Source organism: Pseudophryne corroboree, chromosome 1 (assembly GCF_028390025.1).
Source record: "Pseudophryne corroboree isolate aPseCor3 chromosome 1, aPseCor3.hap2, whole genome shotgun sequence".
NCBI lineage: Eukaryota > Metazoa > Chordata > Amphibia > Anura > Myobatrachidae > Pseudophryne > Pseudophryne corroboree.
The window spans coordinates 352,605,376-352,619,049 of NC_086444.1; the positions used below are offsets into that span (position 1 = coordinate 352,605,376).

A 13,674-nucleotide genomic window follows, 5' to 3' on the forward strand; every position below is an offset into this window, starting at 1 on the left:
TGGTGTACCCTCCAAATAGGTCCACCCGTTACAGGATTGAGACAATGAAAAATGTATTACACATTTATGATTATACCCCAGGTACCACATAAAAGGGGTATTGTGTTTGGTGAGAGACAACTATTAGTAGTTTTTCCTGCATCTGAGAAATTAAATGAGGTGTGTGAGGAAGAGTGGTCTTCCCCCGGTAAGAAATTGATAATTTCTACAACGGTTATTGGCAGCGTACCCTTTCCCGCCAGAGGATAGGTCACGCGGGGAAACACCCCATAGAGTAGATACAGGTTGAGTATCCCTTATCCAAAATGCTTGGGACCAGAGGTATTTTGGATATCGGATTTTTCCGTATTTTGGAATAATTGCATACTATAATGAGATATCATGGTGATGGGACCTAAATCTAAGCACAGAATGCATTTATGTTACATATACACCTTATACACACAGCCTGAAGGTCATTTTAGCCAATATTTTTTATAACTTTGTGCATTAAACAAAGTGTGTCTACATTCACACAATTCATTTATGTTTCATATACACCTTATATACACAGTCTGAAGGTCATTTAATACAATATTTTTAATAACTGTGTATTAAACAAAGTTTGTGTACATTGAGCCATCAGAAAACAAAAGTTTCACTATCTCACTCTCGCTCAAAAAAGTCCGTATTTCGGAATATTCCGTATTTCGGATATTTGGATATGGGATACTCAACCTGTACAGCGCTTACACGCTTATCAGAAAAGGTGGCACTACCGTCTTCGGGTACGGCCGCCCTGAAGGAACCTGCTGATAGAAAGCAGGAGGTTACCCTATAAGATATGGTCACACACTAGGGCATTATATTGCGACCAGCCGTTGCTTCGGCATGGATGGGCAGTGCTCCCGCTGCGTGGTCAGATTCCCTGTCGGAAAATAACTATGGATAGGGACAATATTTTGCTGAAAATAGAGCATATAAAAGACGTGGTCTTATACATGCGTGATGCACAGAGGGATATTTGCCGGCTGGCATCAAAAATAAGCGCTAGGTCCATTGCCGCCAGACGGGGGTTATGGACTTGGCAATGGTCAGGCGATGCCGACTCGAATCGGCACATGGAAGTTGCCCTATAAGGGGGTAAAACTGTTTGGGGATAGTTTTTCAGACCTCGTTTCCACAGCTACTGCTGGGAAATTAATTTTTTTGCCACAGGCTACCCCACAACAAAAGAAAGCACCGTATCATCAAGTACAGTCCTTTCGGCCCCAGAAAAACAAGTGGGCTAGAGGCTCATCCTTTCTGCCGAGAGGCAAAGGTAGAGGAAAAAAGCTGCAACACACAGCTAGTTCCCAAGAGCAGAAGTCCTCCCTGCGTCCGGTAGGGCCACAGCATGGTGCTGGGGCTGCTCAGGCAGACCCGGGTACGGTGGGGGCCCGTCTCAGATATTTCAGCGGACAGTGGGCTCTCTCACATAGATCCCTGGGTCCTTCAAGTAGTATCTCAGGGGTACAGGCTGGAGTTCGAGACGTTCTTCCCCCCGCCGTTTCCTAAAATCTGCCTTACCGGCACCTCCCTCTGCCAGGGAGACGGTGTTGGTGGATATTCAACACTATAATCACAACAAGTGATTGTCAAGGTGCCCCTCCTTCAGCAAGGAAGGGGTTACTATTCCACAGTGGTTGTGGTACCGCAACGGTTCGGTGAGACCCATCTTGAAATTAAAATACTTGAACTTTTATATCAGAAGATTCAAGTTCAAGATGGAATCGCTCAGGGCGCTTATTACGAGCCTGGACGAGGGGGATTACAGGGTCTCCCTGGACATCAAGGATGCGTACCTGCATGTCCCCATTCCCCCCCCCCCCCTCACCAGGAGTACCTCAGATATGTGGTACAGGACTGTCACTATCAGTTCCAGACGCGGCCGTTGGAGTTGTCCACGGCACCGAAGGTCTTTACCTAGGTAATGGCCAAAGTGATGATACTCCTTCACAAGAAGGAAGTTTTTATTATCCCGTACTTGGACGATCTCCTGATAAAGGCGAGGTCCAAAGAACAGTTGGTAGTGGAGGTAGCACTCTCTCGGGAAGTGCTACAACAGCACGACTGGATTCTCAATATTCCAAAGTCACAGCTGGTCCCGACGACACGTCTTCTGTTCCTGGGAATGTTTCTGAACGCAGACCAGAAAAGAGTGTTTCTTCCAGTGGAAAAAGCCGAGGAGTTGTCATCTCTAGTCAGAGACATCCTAAAACCAGGACAGGTGTCGGTACATCAATGCACACGAGTCCTGGGAAAAATGGTAGCTTCGTACGAAGCATAATTCCATTCGGAAGACTCCACGCAAGGACGTTCCAGTGGGACCTGTGGGACTAATGGTCCGGGTCCCATGTACAGATACAACAGCGGATAACCCTGTCAGCAAGAAACAGGGTGTCGCTGCTGTGGTGGCTGCAGAGGGCTCATCTACTAGTGGGCCGCAGATTCGGAATACAGGACTGGGTCCTGGTGACCACGGATGCCAGCCTTCGGGGCTGGGGTGCAGTCACACAGGGAAGAAATTTCCAAGGAGATTTCGCTTCACATAAATATTCTGCAGCTAAGGGCCATTTACAATGCCCTAAGACAAGCAAGGCCCCTGCTTCAGAACCAGCCGGTACTGATCCAATCAGACGACATCACGGCGGTCGCCCATGTACACAGACAGGGCGGCACAAGAAGCAGGATGGCGATGGCAGAAGCCACAAGGATTCTCCGATGGGCGACCTACACCCAGGAGAATGGGGACTTCATCCAGAAGTTTTCCAAATGCGGGTAAACCGTTGGGAATGACCACGGGTGGACATGATGGCGTCCCGCCTCAACAAGAAGTTGAAAAGATATTGCGCCAGGTCAAGGGACCCTCAGGCGATCGCTGGGGACGCTCTAGTGACACCGTGGGTGTACCAGTCTGTTTATGTGTCTCCTCCTCTACCTCTCATACCCAAGGTACTGAGAATATTAAGAAGGCGAGGAGTGAAAACCATACTCGGGGTTCCGGATTGGCCATGAAGAGCTTGGTACCCGGAACTTCAAGAGATGCTGGCAGAGGAACCTTGGCCTCTGCCGCTCAGACAAGACCTGCTGCAGCAGGGACCCTGTCTGTTCCAAGACTTACCGCGACTGCGTTTGACGGCATGGCGGTAGAACACCGGATCCTAAAGGAAAAGGGTATTCCGAAGGAAGTCATCCCTACCCTGATCATAGCCAGGAAGGATGTCACCGCAAGACATTATCGCCGCGTTTGGCGAAAATTTGTTGCTTGGTGGGAGGCCATGAAGGCCCCGACGGAGGAATTTCAACTATGTCGATTCCTGCACTTCCTACAAGCAGGGGTGACGTTTGGGCCTCAAATTGGGGTCCATCAAGGTCCAGATTTCGGCTCTGTCGATTTTCTTCCAGAAAAAACTGGCTTCACTGCCTGAAGTTCAGACTTTGGTTAAAGGAGTACTACATATTCAGCCTCCTTTTGTGTCTCCTGTGGCACTTTTTGGATCTCAACGTGGTGTTGGATTTCCTAATGTCGCATTGGTTGAGCCACTTAAAACCATGGAGCTAAAGTATCTCGCGTGGAAAGTGGTCATGCTGTTGGCCTTGGCCTTGGCCAGGCGTGTGTCAGAATTGGCGGCTTTGTCATGTAAAAGGCCTTATCTGATTTTCTGTATGGATAGGGCAGAGTTGAGGACTCGTCCTCAGTTTCTCCCGAAGGTGGTCTCAGGTTTTCACTTGAACCAACCTATTGTGGTGCCTGCGGCTACTGGGGACTTGGAGGATTCCAAGTTGCTGGACGTAGTCAGAGCCCTGTAAATTTTATTTTTCCAGGACGGCTGGAGTCAGGAAAACTGACTCGCTGTTTATCCTGATGGCACCCAACAAGCTGGGTGCTCCTGCTTCTAGGCAGTCTATTGCGCGCTGGTTTTGTAGCACTATTCAGCTGGCGCATTCTGCGGTAGGATTACCGCAGCCTAAATCAATAAAAGCCCATTCCACAAGGACGGTGGGCTCATCTTGGGCGGCTGCCCGAGGGGTCTCGGCTTTACAACTTTGCCGAGCAGCTACTTGGTCAGGGGCAAACACGTTTGCTAAATTCTACAAATTTGATACCCTGGCTGAGGAGGACCTGGAGTTCTCTCATTCGGTGCTGCAGAGTCATCCGCACTCTCCCGCCCGTTTGGGAGCTTTGGTATAATCCCCATGGTCCTTACGGAGTTCCCAGCATCCACTAGGACGTCAGAGAAAATAAGAATTTACTTACCGATAATTCTATTTCTCGTAGTCCGTAGTGGATGCTGGGCGCCCATCCCAAGTGCGGATTGTCTGCAATACTTGTACATAGTTATTGTTAACTAATCGGGTTCTTGTTGTGAGCCATCTATTCAGAGGCTCCTCTGTTATCATGCTGTTAACTGGGTTTCATATCACAAGTTGTACGGTGTGATTGGTGTGGCTGGTATGAGTCTTACCCGGGATTCAAAATCCTTCCTTATTGTGTACGCTCGTCCGGGCACAGTATCCTAACTGAGGCTTGGAGGAGGGTCATGGGGGGAGGAGCCAGTGCACACCAGATAGTCCTAAAGCTTTCTTTAGATGTGCCCAGTCTCCTGCGGAGCCGCTATTCCCCATGGTCCTTACGGAGTTCCCAGCATCCACTACGGACTACGAGAAATAGAATTATCGGTAAGTAAATTCTTATTTTTTGGTTTTCCCTCTCATAACTGGGGAGTCATTTGGCCATGTTTAATGTCTCTTTAATGTCAAGAAATGTGTTTTGTTGTCTAAATAGGAATACAAACAAGTTTCATCCTAATATTATGTTTTTAGTTGTATAAACTCTCCAAATATGATACGTTGAAGTCCCGCAGTTATAAAAAAAAAAGTCAGTAAGTGGTTCAGAACTTGTTTATCAAAATATGGTACCTGATAATTTAGTATATGTGTTTATCTGACAAATAGGTTCCCGGAGCAGTGGAAAATTGTATTACCAGCGATGATCTGTTTTGGCTGAAAGAATCACCTGGGAAAATGTATGTAATGTGTGCTTTTCTCAGTTGTTCTATGGTAGTGAATTTAATATTTTCTCTTTGTTTGCCAAGTCTTTTTTCCACAGCAATTAAAGTATGCAATCTGTAAGATACAAGTAAAGGTAATTGGCTAAAAATTATATATTTAGGTTTATTTGGAAGATTCCATTCTTTTGCTTTCATATAAAGTTTTAGCCTTGATGTTGCTGTGAACTAGAACAGGATAGTTATTTAGTAGCTTTATTCACAGTCTAACCTGGAATAGTAAAGATAATAGTTTAGAATGGAATTAATAATTGCTTGTATACTTTTATCCATGAAAGATGCTTCTATTACAAAGAAAAAGCTGGAATTGATCTGCACACTATATTAATAGATAAATTTGTGTACACCAAAATAAATTGGCTGTCAATTCCCTGGTATTAAATGCTGGTATAATTCTATATTGCCAGGGGGTGCTACCTATTACAAACAAAGGTATATCCACACAAAAAAAGAGAGAGAGAAAAGGGGTTGCATACTAATGGTGCACTCTTATATATTTTTAAAATATAACTTTTAATATTAAAAGTTATATTTTAAAAATATAAAAAAATTATAAGAGTGCACCATTAGTATGCAACCCCTTTTCTCTCTCTTTTTTGTGTGTCTCTTCCAAAGAAAAAGCTTTATGGGGGTTAAAATAGGTTCTTCAATTACAGAACTGGGGGGGATTTCAGCGAGTTTGAATACATTTACCACTTTAAATTTAACAGCAGTTATAAGACTGTTCTTGCTGAAATCCCCTGTTCTATAATTGCGACATAACCACCTGCATGTGTATAGTCATTAAAGTTTTATTAAGTCAACGAGCTTAGAGTATTGTATATATTTAATTTGTCCACTGGGTGGCAGCAAGTGCATGAGCTACAGTACATTTGTAAAGCTTCAGTTAAGGCTGCAGTGGCAATCTGGTGCTGTTCGAGCATATTATATTTATAGCCATCTTATTTGTATGTTTACAGCATATTTCACATGAACACACAGACAAGATCTGTTCAGAAGTTATAACAGCAGCTAAAGTTGTTACAGTAATGTTGCAATTTACCATATATACTCGAGTATAAGTCGACCCGAATATAAGCCGAGGCACCTAATTTTACCACAAAAACCTGGGAAAACTTATTGACTCGAGTATAAGCCTAGGGTGGGAAATGCAGCTCTACCCGTACACAGACCTCATAGTGCCAGATATGCCCCACAGTGCCAGATGTGCCAGATATGCCCCACAGTGCCAGGTGTGCCAGATATACCCCACAGTGCCAGGTACTTACCCTCCGTCGCTCCCGCGCTGTCTTCTGAAGGAGGGACACGGAGAGCGCAGCGTGCGGCTCTCCTGTGTCCCTCCTGCGTCTCCGGCGGTATCCGGACTCCAGGTCGACAGCACAAAGGTCGAGACACCTTAGGTCGACGCCAATTGGTCGACACACCTTAGGTCGACATGGACAAAAGGTCGACATGGACAAAAGGTCGACATGGACAAAGGTCGACATGAGTTTTTCACAATTTTTTTCTTTTTCTCTAACGTCCTAAGTGGATGCTGGGGACTCCGTCAGGACCATGGGGAATAGCGGCTCCGCAGGAGACAGGGCACAAAAATAAAGCTTTAGGATTAGGTGGTGTGTACTGGCTCCTCCCCCTATGACCCTCCTCCAAGCCCCAGTTAGGTTTTTGTGCCCGTCCGAGCAGGGTGCAATCTAGGTGGCTCTCTTAAAGAGCTGCTTAGAAAAAGTTTTTTAGGTTTTTTATTTTCAGTGAGTCCTGCTGGCAACAGGCTCACTGCATCGAGGGACTTAGGGGAGAGAATTTCAACTCACCTGCGTGCAGGGTGGATTGGATTCTTAGGCTACTGGACACCATTAGCTCCAGAGGGAGTCGGAACACAGGTCTCACCCTGGGGTTCGTCCCGGAGCCGCGCCGCCGACCCCCCTTACAGATGCTGAAGATTGAAGGTCCGGAAACAGGCGGCAGAAGGCTCTTCAGTCTTCATGAAGGTAGCGCACAGCACTGCAGCTGTGCGCCATTGTTGTCACACACTTCACACCAAGCGGTCACGGAGGGTGCAGGGCGCTGCTGGGGGCGCCCTGGGCAGCAATATTTTAATACCTTAAGGCAAAAGAATACATCACATATAGCCATTAAGGCTATATGTATGTATTTAACCCATGCCAGTTATCTAAATCTACGGGAGGAAAGCCCGCCGAAATAGGGGGCGGGGCTTATTCTCCTCAGCACACAGCGCCATTTTCCTGCTCAGCTCCGCTGTGAGGAAGGCTCCCAGGACTCTCCCCTGCACTGCACTACAGAAACAGGGTAAAACAGAGAGGGGGGGCATTTTTTGGCGATATATTGGATATATTTAAGCTGCTATAAGGAACAACACTTATATAAGGTTGTTCCCATATATATTATAGCGCTTGGGTGTGTGCTGGCAAACTCTCCCTCTGTCTCCCCAAAGGGCTTGTGGGGTCCTGCCTTCGATAAGAGCATTCCCTGTGTGTCTGCTGTGTGTCGGTACGTGTGTGTCGACATGTATGAGGACGATGTTGGCGTGGAGGCAGAGCAATTGCCGATAATGGTGATGTCACCCCCCAGGGAGTCGACACCGGAATGGATGGCTTTGTTTATGGAATTACGTGATAATGTCAGCACATTACAAAAATCAGTTGACGACATGAGACGGCCGGCAAACCAGTTAGTACCTGCCCAGGCGTCTCAGACACCGTCAGGGGCTGTAAAGCGCCCTTTACCTCAGTCGGTCGACACAGACCCAGACACTGAATCTAGTGTCGACTGTGATGAAACAAACGTATTTTCAAGTAGGGCCACACGTTATATGATCACGGCAATGAAGGAGGCTTTGCATATCTCTGATACTGCAAGTACCACAAAAAGGGGTATTATGTGGGGGGTGAAAAAACTACCTGTAGTTTTTCCTGAATCAGAGGAATTAAATGATGTATGTGATGAAGCGTGGGTTAACCCAGATAGAAAAATGCTAATTTCAAAAAAGTTATTAGCATTATACCCTTTCCCGCCAGAGGTTAGGGCGCGCTGGGAAACACCCCCTAGGGTGGATAAGGCGCTCACACGCTTATCAAAACAAGTGGCGTTACCGTCTCCTGATACGGCCGCCCTCAAGGATCCAGCGGATAGGAGACTGGAAACTACCCTAAAAAGTATATACACACATACTGGTGTTATACTGCGACCGGCCATCGCCTCAGCCTGGATGTGCAGTGCTGGGGTCGTCTGGTTGGATTCCCTGACTGAAAATATTGATACCCTGGATAGGGACAGTATTTTATTGACTATAGAGCAATTAAAGGATGCTTTCCTTTATATGCGAGATGCGCAGAGAGATATTTGCACTCTGTCATCGAGAGTAAATGCGATGTCCATATCTGCCAGAAGGAGTTTATGGACGCGACAGTGGTCAGGTGATGCGGATTCCAAACGACATATGGAAGTATTGCCGTATAAAGGGGAGGAATTATTTGGCGTCGGTCTATCGGATCTGGTGGCCACGGCAACTGCCGGAAAATCCACTTTTTTACCTCAGACCCCCTCCCAACAGAAAAAGACACCGTCTTTTCAGCCGCAGTCCTTTCGTTCCTATAAGAACAAGCGGACAAAAGGACAGTCATATCTGCCTCGGGGCAGAGGAAGGGGTAAGAGAGGGCAGCAAGCAGCCCCTGCCCAGGAACAGAAGCCCTCCCAGGGTTCTGCAAAGCCCTCAGCATGACGCTGGGGCCTTACAAGCGGACTCAGGAACGGTGGGGGGTCGACTCAAGAATTTCAGCGCACAGTGGGCTTGCTCACAGGTGGACCCCTGGATTCTGCAGGTAGTATCTCAGGGTTACAGGTTGGAATTCGAGAAGTCTCCCCCTCGCCGGTTCCTAAAGTCTGCTTTGCCAACGTCTCCCTCAGACAGGGCGACGGTATTGGAAGCCATTCACAAGCTGTTTTCTCAGCAGGTGATAGTCAAGGTACCCCTCCTACAACAGGGAAAGGGGTATTACTCCACGCTATTTGTGGTACCGAAGCCGGACGGCTCGGTAAGACCTATTCTAAATCTGAAATCTTTGAACCTGTACATACAAAAATTCAAGTTCAAGATGGAGTCACTCAGAGCAGTGATAGCGAATCTGGAAGAAGGGGACTTTATGGTGTCCCTGGACATAAAGGATGCTTACCTGCATGTCCCAATTTGCCCTTCACATCAAGGGTACCTCAGGTTCGTGGTGCAAAACTGTCATTATCAGTTTCAGACGCTGCCGTTTGGATTGTCCACGGCACCTCGGGTCTTTACCAAGGTAATGGCCGAAATGATGATTCATCTGCGAAGAAGAGGCGTATTAATTATCCCTTACTTGGACGATCTCCTGATAAGGGCAAGGTCCAGAGAACAGCTGGAGGACGGAGTAGCACTAACCCAAGTAGTGCTGCAACAACACGGGTGGATTCTGAATTTTCCAAAATCTCAGTTGACCCCGACAACACGTCTGCTGTTCCTGGGAATGATTCTGGACACGGTTCAGAAAAAGGTGTTTCTTCCGGAGGAGAAAGCCAGGGAGTTATCCGAACTTGTCAGGAACCTCCTAAAACCAGGGACAGTGTCTGTGCATCAATGCACAAGAGTCCTGGGAAAGATGGTGGCTTCTTACGAAGCGATTCCATTCGGCAGATTCCACGCACAAACTTTTCAGTGGGATCTGCTGGACAAATGGTCCGGATCGCATCTGCAGATGCATCAGCGGATAACCTTATCGCCACGGACAAGGGTGTCTCTTCTGTGGTGGTTGCAGAGTGCTCATCTGTTAGAGGGCCGCAGATTCGGCATACAGGACCACGGATGCCAGTCTGAGAGGCTGGGGAGCGGTCACACAAGGAAGAAACTTCCAGGGAGTATGGTCAAGCCTGGAGATGTCTCTTCACATAAATATACTGGAGCTAAGAGCGATTTACAATGCTCTAAGTCTGGCAAAACCCCTGCTTCAGGGTCAGCCGGTGTTGATCCAGTCGGACAACATCACGGCAGTCGCCCACGTAAACAGACAGGGCGGCACAAGAAGCAGGACAGCAATGGCAGAAGCTGCAAGGATTCTTCGCTGGGCGGAAGATCATGTGATAGCACTGTCAGCAGTATTCATTCCGGGAGTGGACAACTGGGAAGCAGACTTCCTCAGCAGACACGATCTACACCCGGGAGAGTGGGGACTTCATCCAGAAGTCTTCCACATGATTGTGAACCGTTGGGAAAAACCAATGGTGGATATGATGGCGTCCCGCCTCAACAAAAAACTGGACAGGTATTGCGCCAGGTCAAGAGATCCTCAGGCAATAGCTGTGGACGCTCTGGTAACACCGTGGGTGTTCCAGTCAGTGTATGTGTTCCCTCCTCTGCCTCTCATACCAAAAGTACTGAGAATTATACGGCAAAAGGGAGTAAGAACGATACTAGTGGCTCCGGATTGGCCAAGAAGAACTTGGTACCCGGAACTTCAAGAGATGCTCACGGAGGATCCGTGGCCTCTACCTCTAAGACGGGACCTGCTTCAGCAGGGACCGTGTCTATTCCAAGACTTACCGCGGCTGCGTTTGACGGCATGGCGGTTGAACGCCGAATTCTAAAGGAAAAAGGCATTCCGGAAGAGGTCATTCCTACACTGGTAAAAGCCAGGAAGGAGGTGACTGCACAACATTATCACCGCATTTGGAGAAAATATGTTGCGTGGTGTGAGGCCAGGAAGGCCCCCACGGAGGAATTTCAACTGGGTCGATTCCTACATTTCCTGCAAACAGGATTGTCTATGGGCCTCAAATTGGGGTCCATTAAGGTTCAAATTTCGGCCCTGTCGATTTTCTTCCAGAAAGAATTGGCTTCAGTTCCTGAAGTCCAGACTTTTGTAAAAGGAGTACTACATATACAGCCCCCGGTTGTGCCCCCAGTGGCACCATGGGATCTTAATGTAGTCTTGGATTTTCTCAAATCCCATTGGTTTGAGCCGCTCAAATCGGTGGAGCTGAAGTATCTTACATGGAAAGTAACCATGCTACTGGCCCTGGCTTCAGCCAGGAGAGTATCAGAATTGGCGGCTTTATCATATAAGAGCCCATATCTGATTTTCCATACGGACAGGGCAGAACTGCGGACGCATCCTCATTTTCTGCCTAAGGTGGTGTCAGCGTTTCACCTGAACCAGCCTATTGTGGTGCCTGCGGCTACTAACGAGTTGGAGGATTCCAAGTTGTTGGACGTGGTCCGGGCATTGAAAATATATATTTCAAGAACGGCGGGAGTCAGAAAGTCTGACTCACTGCTTATATTGTATGCACCCAACAAGATGGGTGCTCCTGCTTCTAAGCAGACGATTGCTCGTTGGATTTGTAGCACAATTCAACTTGCACATTCTGTGGCAGGCTTGCCACAACCTAAATCTGTCAAGGCCCGTTCCACAAGGAAAGTGGGCTCATCCTGGGCGGCTGCCCGGGGAGTCTCGGCATTACAACTCTGCCGAGCTGCTACTTGGTCAGGGGCAAACACGTTTGCAAAATTCTACAAATTTGATACCCTGGCTGAGGAGGACCTTGAGTTCTCTCATTCGGTGCTGCAGAGTCATCCGCACTCTCCCGCCCGTTTGGGAGCTTTGGTATAATCCCCATGGTCCTGACGGAGTCCCCAGCATCCACTTAGGACGTTAGAGAAAATAAGAATTTACTTACCGATAATTCTATTTCTCGTAGTCCGTAGTGGATGCTGGGCGCCCATCCCAAGTGCGGATTGTCTGCAATACTTGTACATAGTTATTGTTACAAAAAAAATCGGGTTGTTATTTGTTGTGAGCCGTCTGTTCAGAGGCTCCTACGTTTGTCATACTGTTAACTGGGTTCAGATCACAAGTTATACGGTGTGATTGGTGTGGCTGGTATGAGTCTTACCCGGGGTTCAATATCCTTCCTTATTGTGTACGCTCGTCCGGGCACAGTATCCTAACTGAGGCTTGGAGGAGGGTCATAGGGGGAGGAGCCAGTACACACCACCTAATCCTAAAGCTTTATTTTTGTGCCCTGTCTCCTGCGGAGCCGCTATTCCCCATGGTCCTGACGGAGTCCCCAGCATCCACTACGGACTACGAGAAATAGAATTATCGGTAAGTAAATTCTTATTTTTTGAACCTTTTCATACTTAACGATCCACGTGGACTACGATTGGAACGGTAAAGTGTGCCGAGCGAAGCGCGGTGCACTAATTGGGGTTCCCGGTCACTCTACGAAGAAAACGACACCAAAAAAACATAAAAAACTCATGTCGACCTTTTTCCATGTCGACCTTGTTCCCGGCGACCTTTTGTCCGTGTCGACCTTTTGTCCATGTCGACCTAAGGTGTGTCGACCAATTGGCGTCGACCTAAGGTGTGTCGACCTTTGTGCTGTCGACCCTCAGTCCCAGACCCGTCTCCGGCGGCAGCGGCGTGTATGTGTTAAAGGAAGTGCCGGTTCGTGCACTTCCTTTAACACACACACGCCGCTGCCGCCGGACACGCAGGAGGGACACAGGAGAGCCGCGCGCTGTGCCCTCCGTGTCCCTCCTAAATCCTGACTCGAGTATAAGCCGAGGTGGCTTTTTCAGCACAAAAAAAAATGCTGAAAAAGTCGGCTTATACTCGAGTATATACGGTAATTTAAATGTAAAACCATAAATTAGACACAAGACATACTATACGACTGTGTTCCACATTTAGTGCATGGCCTTTATTACTGCATACAACTGTACTAGTATGACCTTTTTCCTGTATTCCAAAATGGTCGATAACTATAACCTATGTTCCTCAGTGCATGTGTTCCTTTCTTATATAGGATCTGTTTTCATTACAATGAGATGTTCTGTACTTCACTTGTCTGTTATCTATAGTGCTTGTTTGAAACAATAGATTGTCAGGCAGCTTGTGAAGTAAACCCATAATTTGATAAAGAATTAAGAAGGAACAATTTAATAGCAATTTGTATTTTATTCTTTATAATCATAAGGCCAGTAATGCAGAGATGTGTGCTTAGCGATCTAGCACAGACCGCTCAGCACACATCTCTCCCCCCGCCCAGCACTCAGCGCAATGTGTGCTGAGCGAGGGGGGGTGACAGGGAGGCAGCTCACTTCACCCAGCGGGTGAAATGAGTGATGTGCTAGATTGTGCCTGCATGCAGACCAATCTAGCACCGATGATAGCGACGCGCAGGGCCGCGCATCGCTGTCGCTGGGGGGCATACACACCAGAGATCCATGCTTAAAATCTAAGCAATCTAGTCAGATTGCTTAGATTTTAAGAATGGATCTCTCTGTGTGTACCCCCCTTAATTTATGTGTTTTCCTGCCCTAAATCATAGGTTTTTTTCCTGCACTGGAAATGTATCTTTATTGTTCATTTATGTTCCAAGGCTACATCCTATTTCATTATCAGAGCTTAATCAATGCTGACTCCCAATTATAAGTTTGGGTATGTTGCTACTATTGTAGCCTGTAAAGTAAATTATTTTTCTTATTCAAAAGGAGAAAAGATTGGGGGCTTTATATACACTCAGGCCATGGTGT

At 47.3% G+C, this 13,674-nt stretch overlaps 1 protein-coding gene across 6 annotated transcripts in view; it reads left to right on the plus strand.

Annotated features, from left to right (window-relative positions):
- The window catches only part of TXNRD2 (thioredoxin reductase 2), a 336,976-nt gene that overhangs the window by 118,339 nt on the left and 204,963 nt on the right, over positions 1-13,674 (plus strand). For all 6 annotated transcript variants that reach the window (XM_063964743.1, XM_063964739.1, XM_063964742.1 and 3 more), the window contains exon 8: positions 4,978-5,048. In XM_063964743.1, coding sequence (XP_063820813.1) covers positions 4,978-5,048 — 71 coding nt within the window. The remainder of the gene's footprint in view (positions 1-4,977; positions 5,049-13,674) is intronic.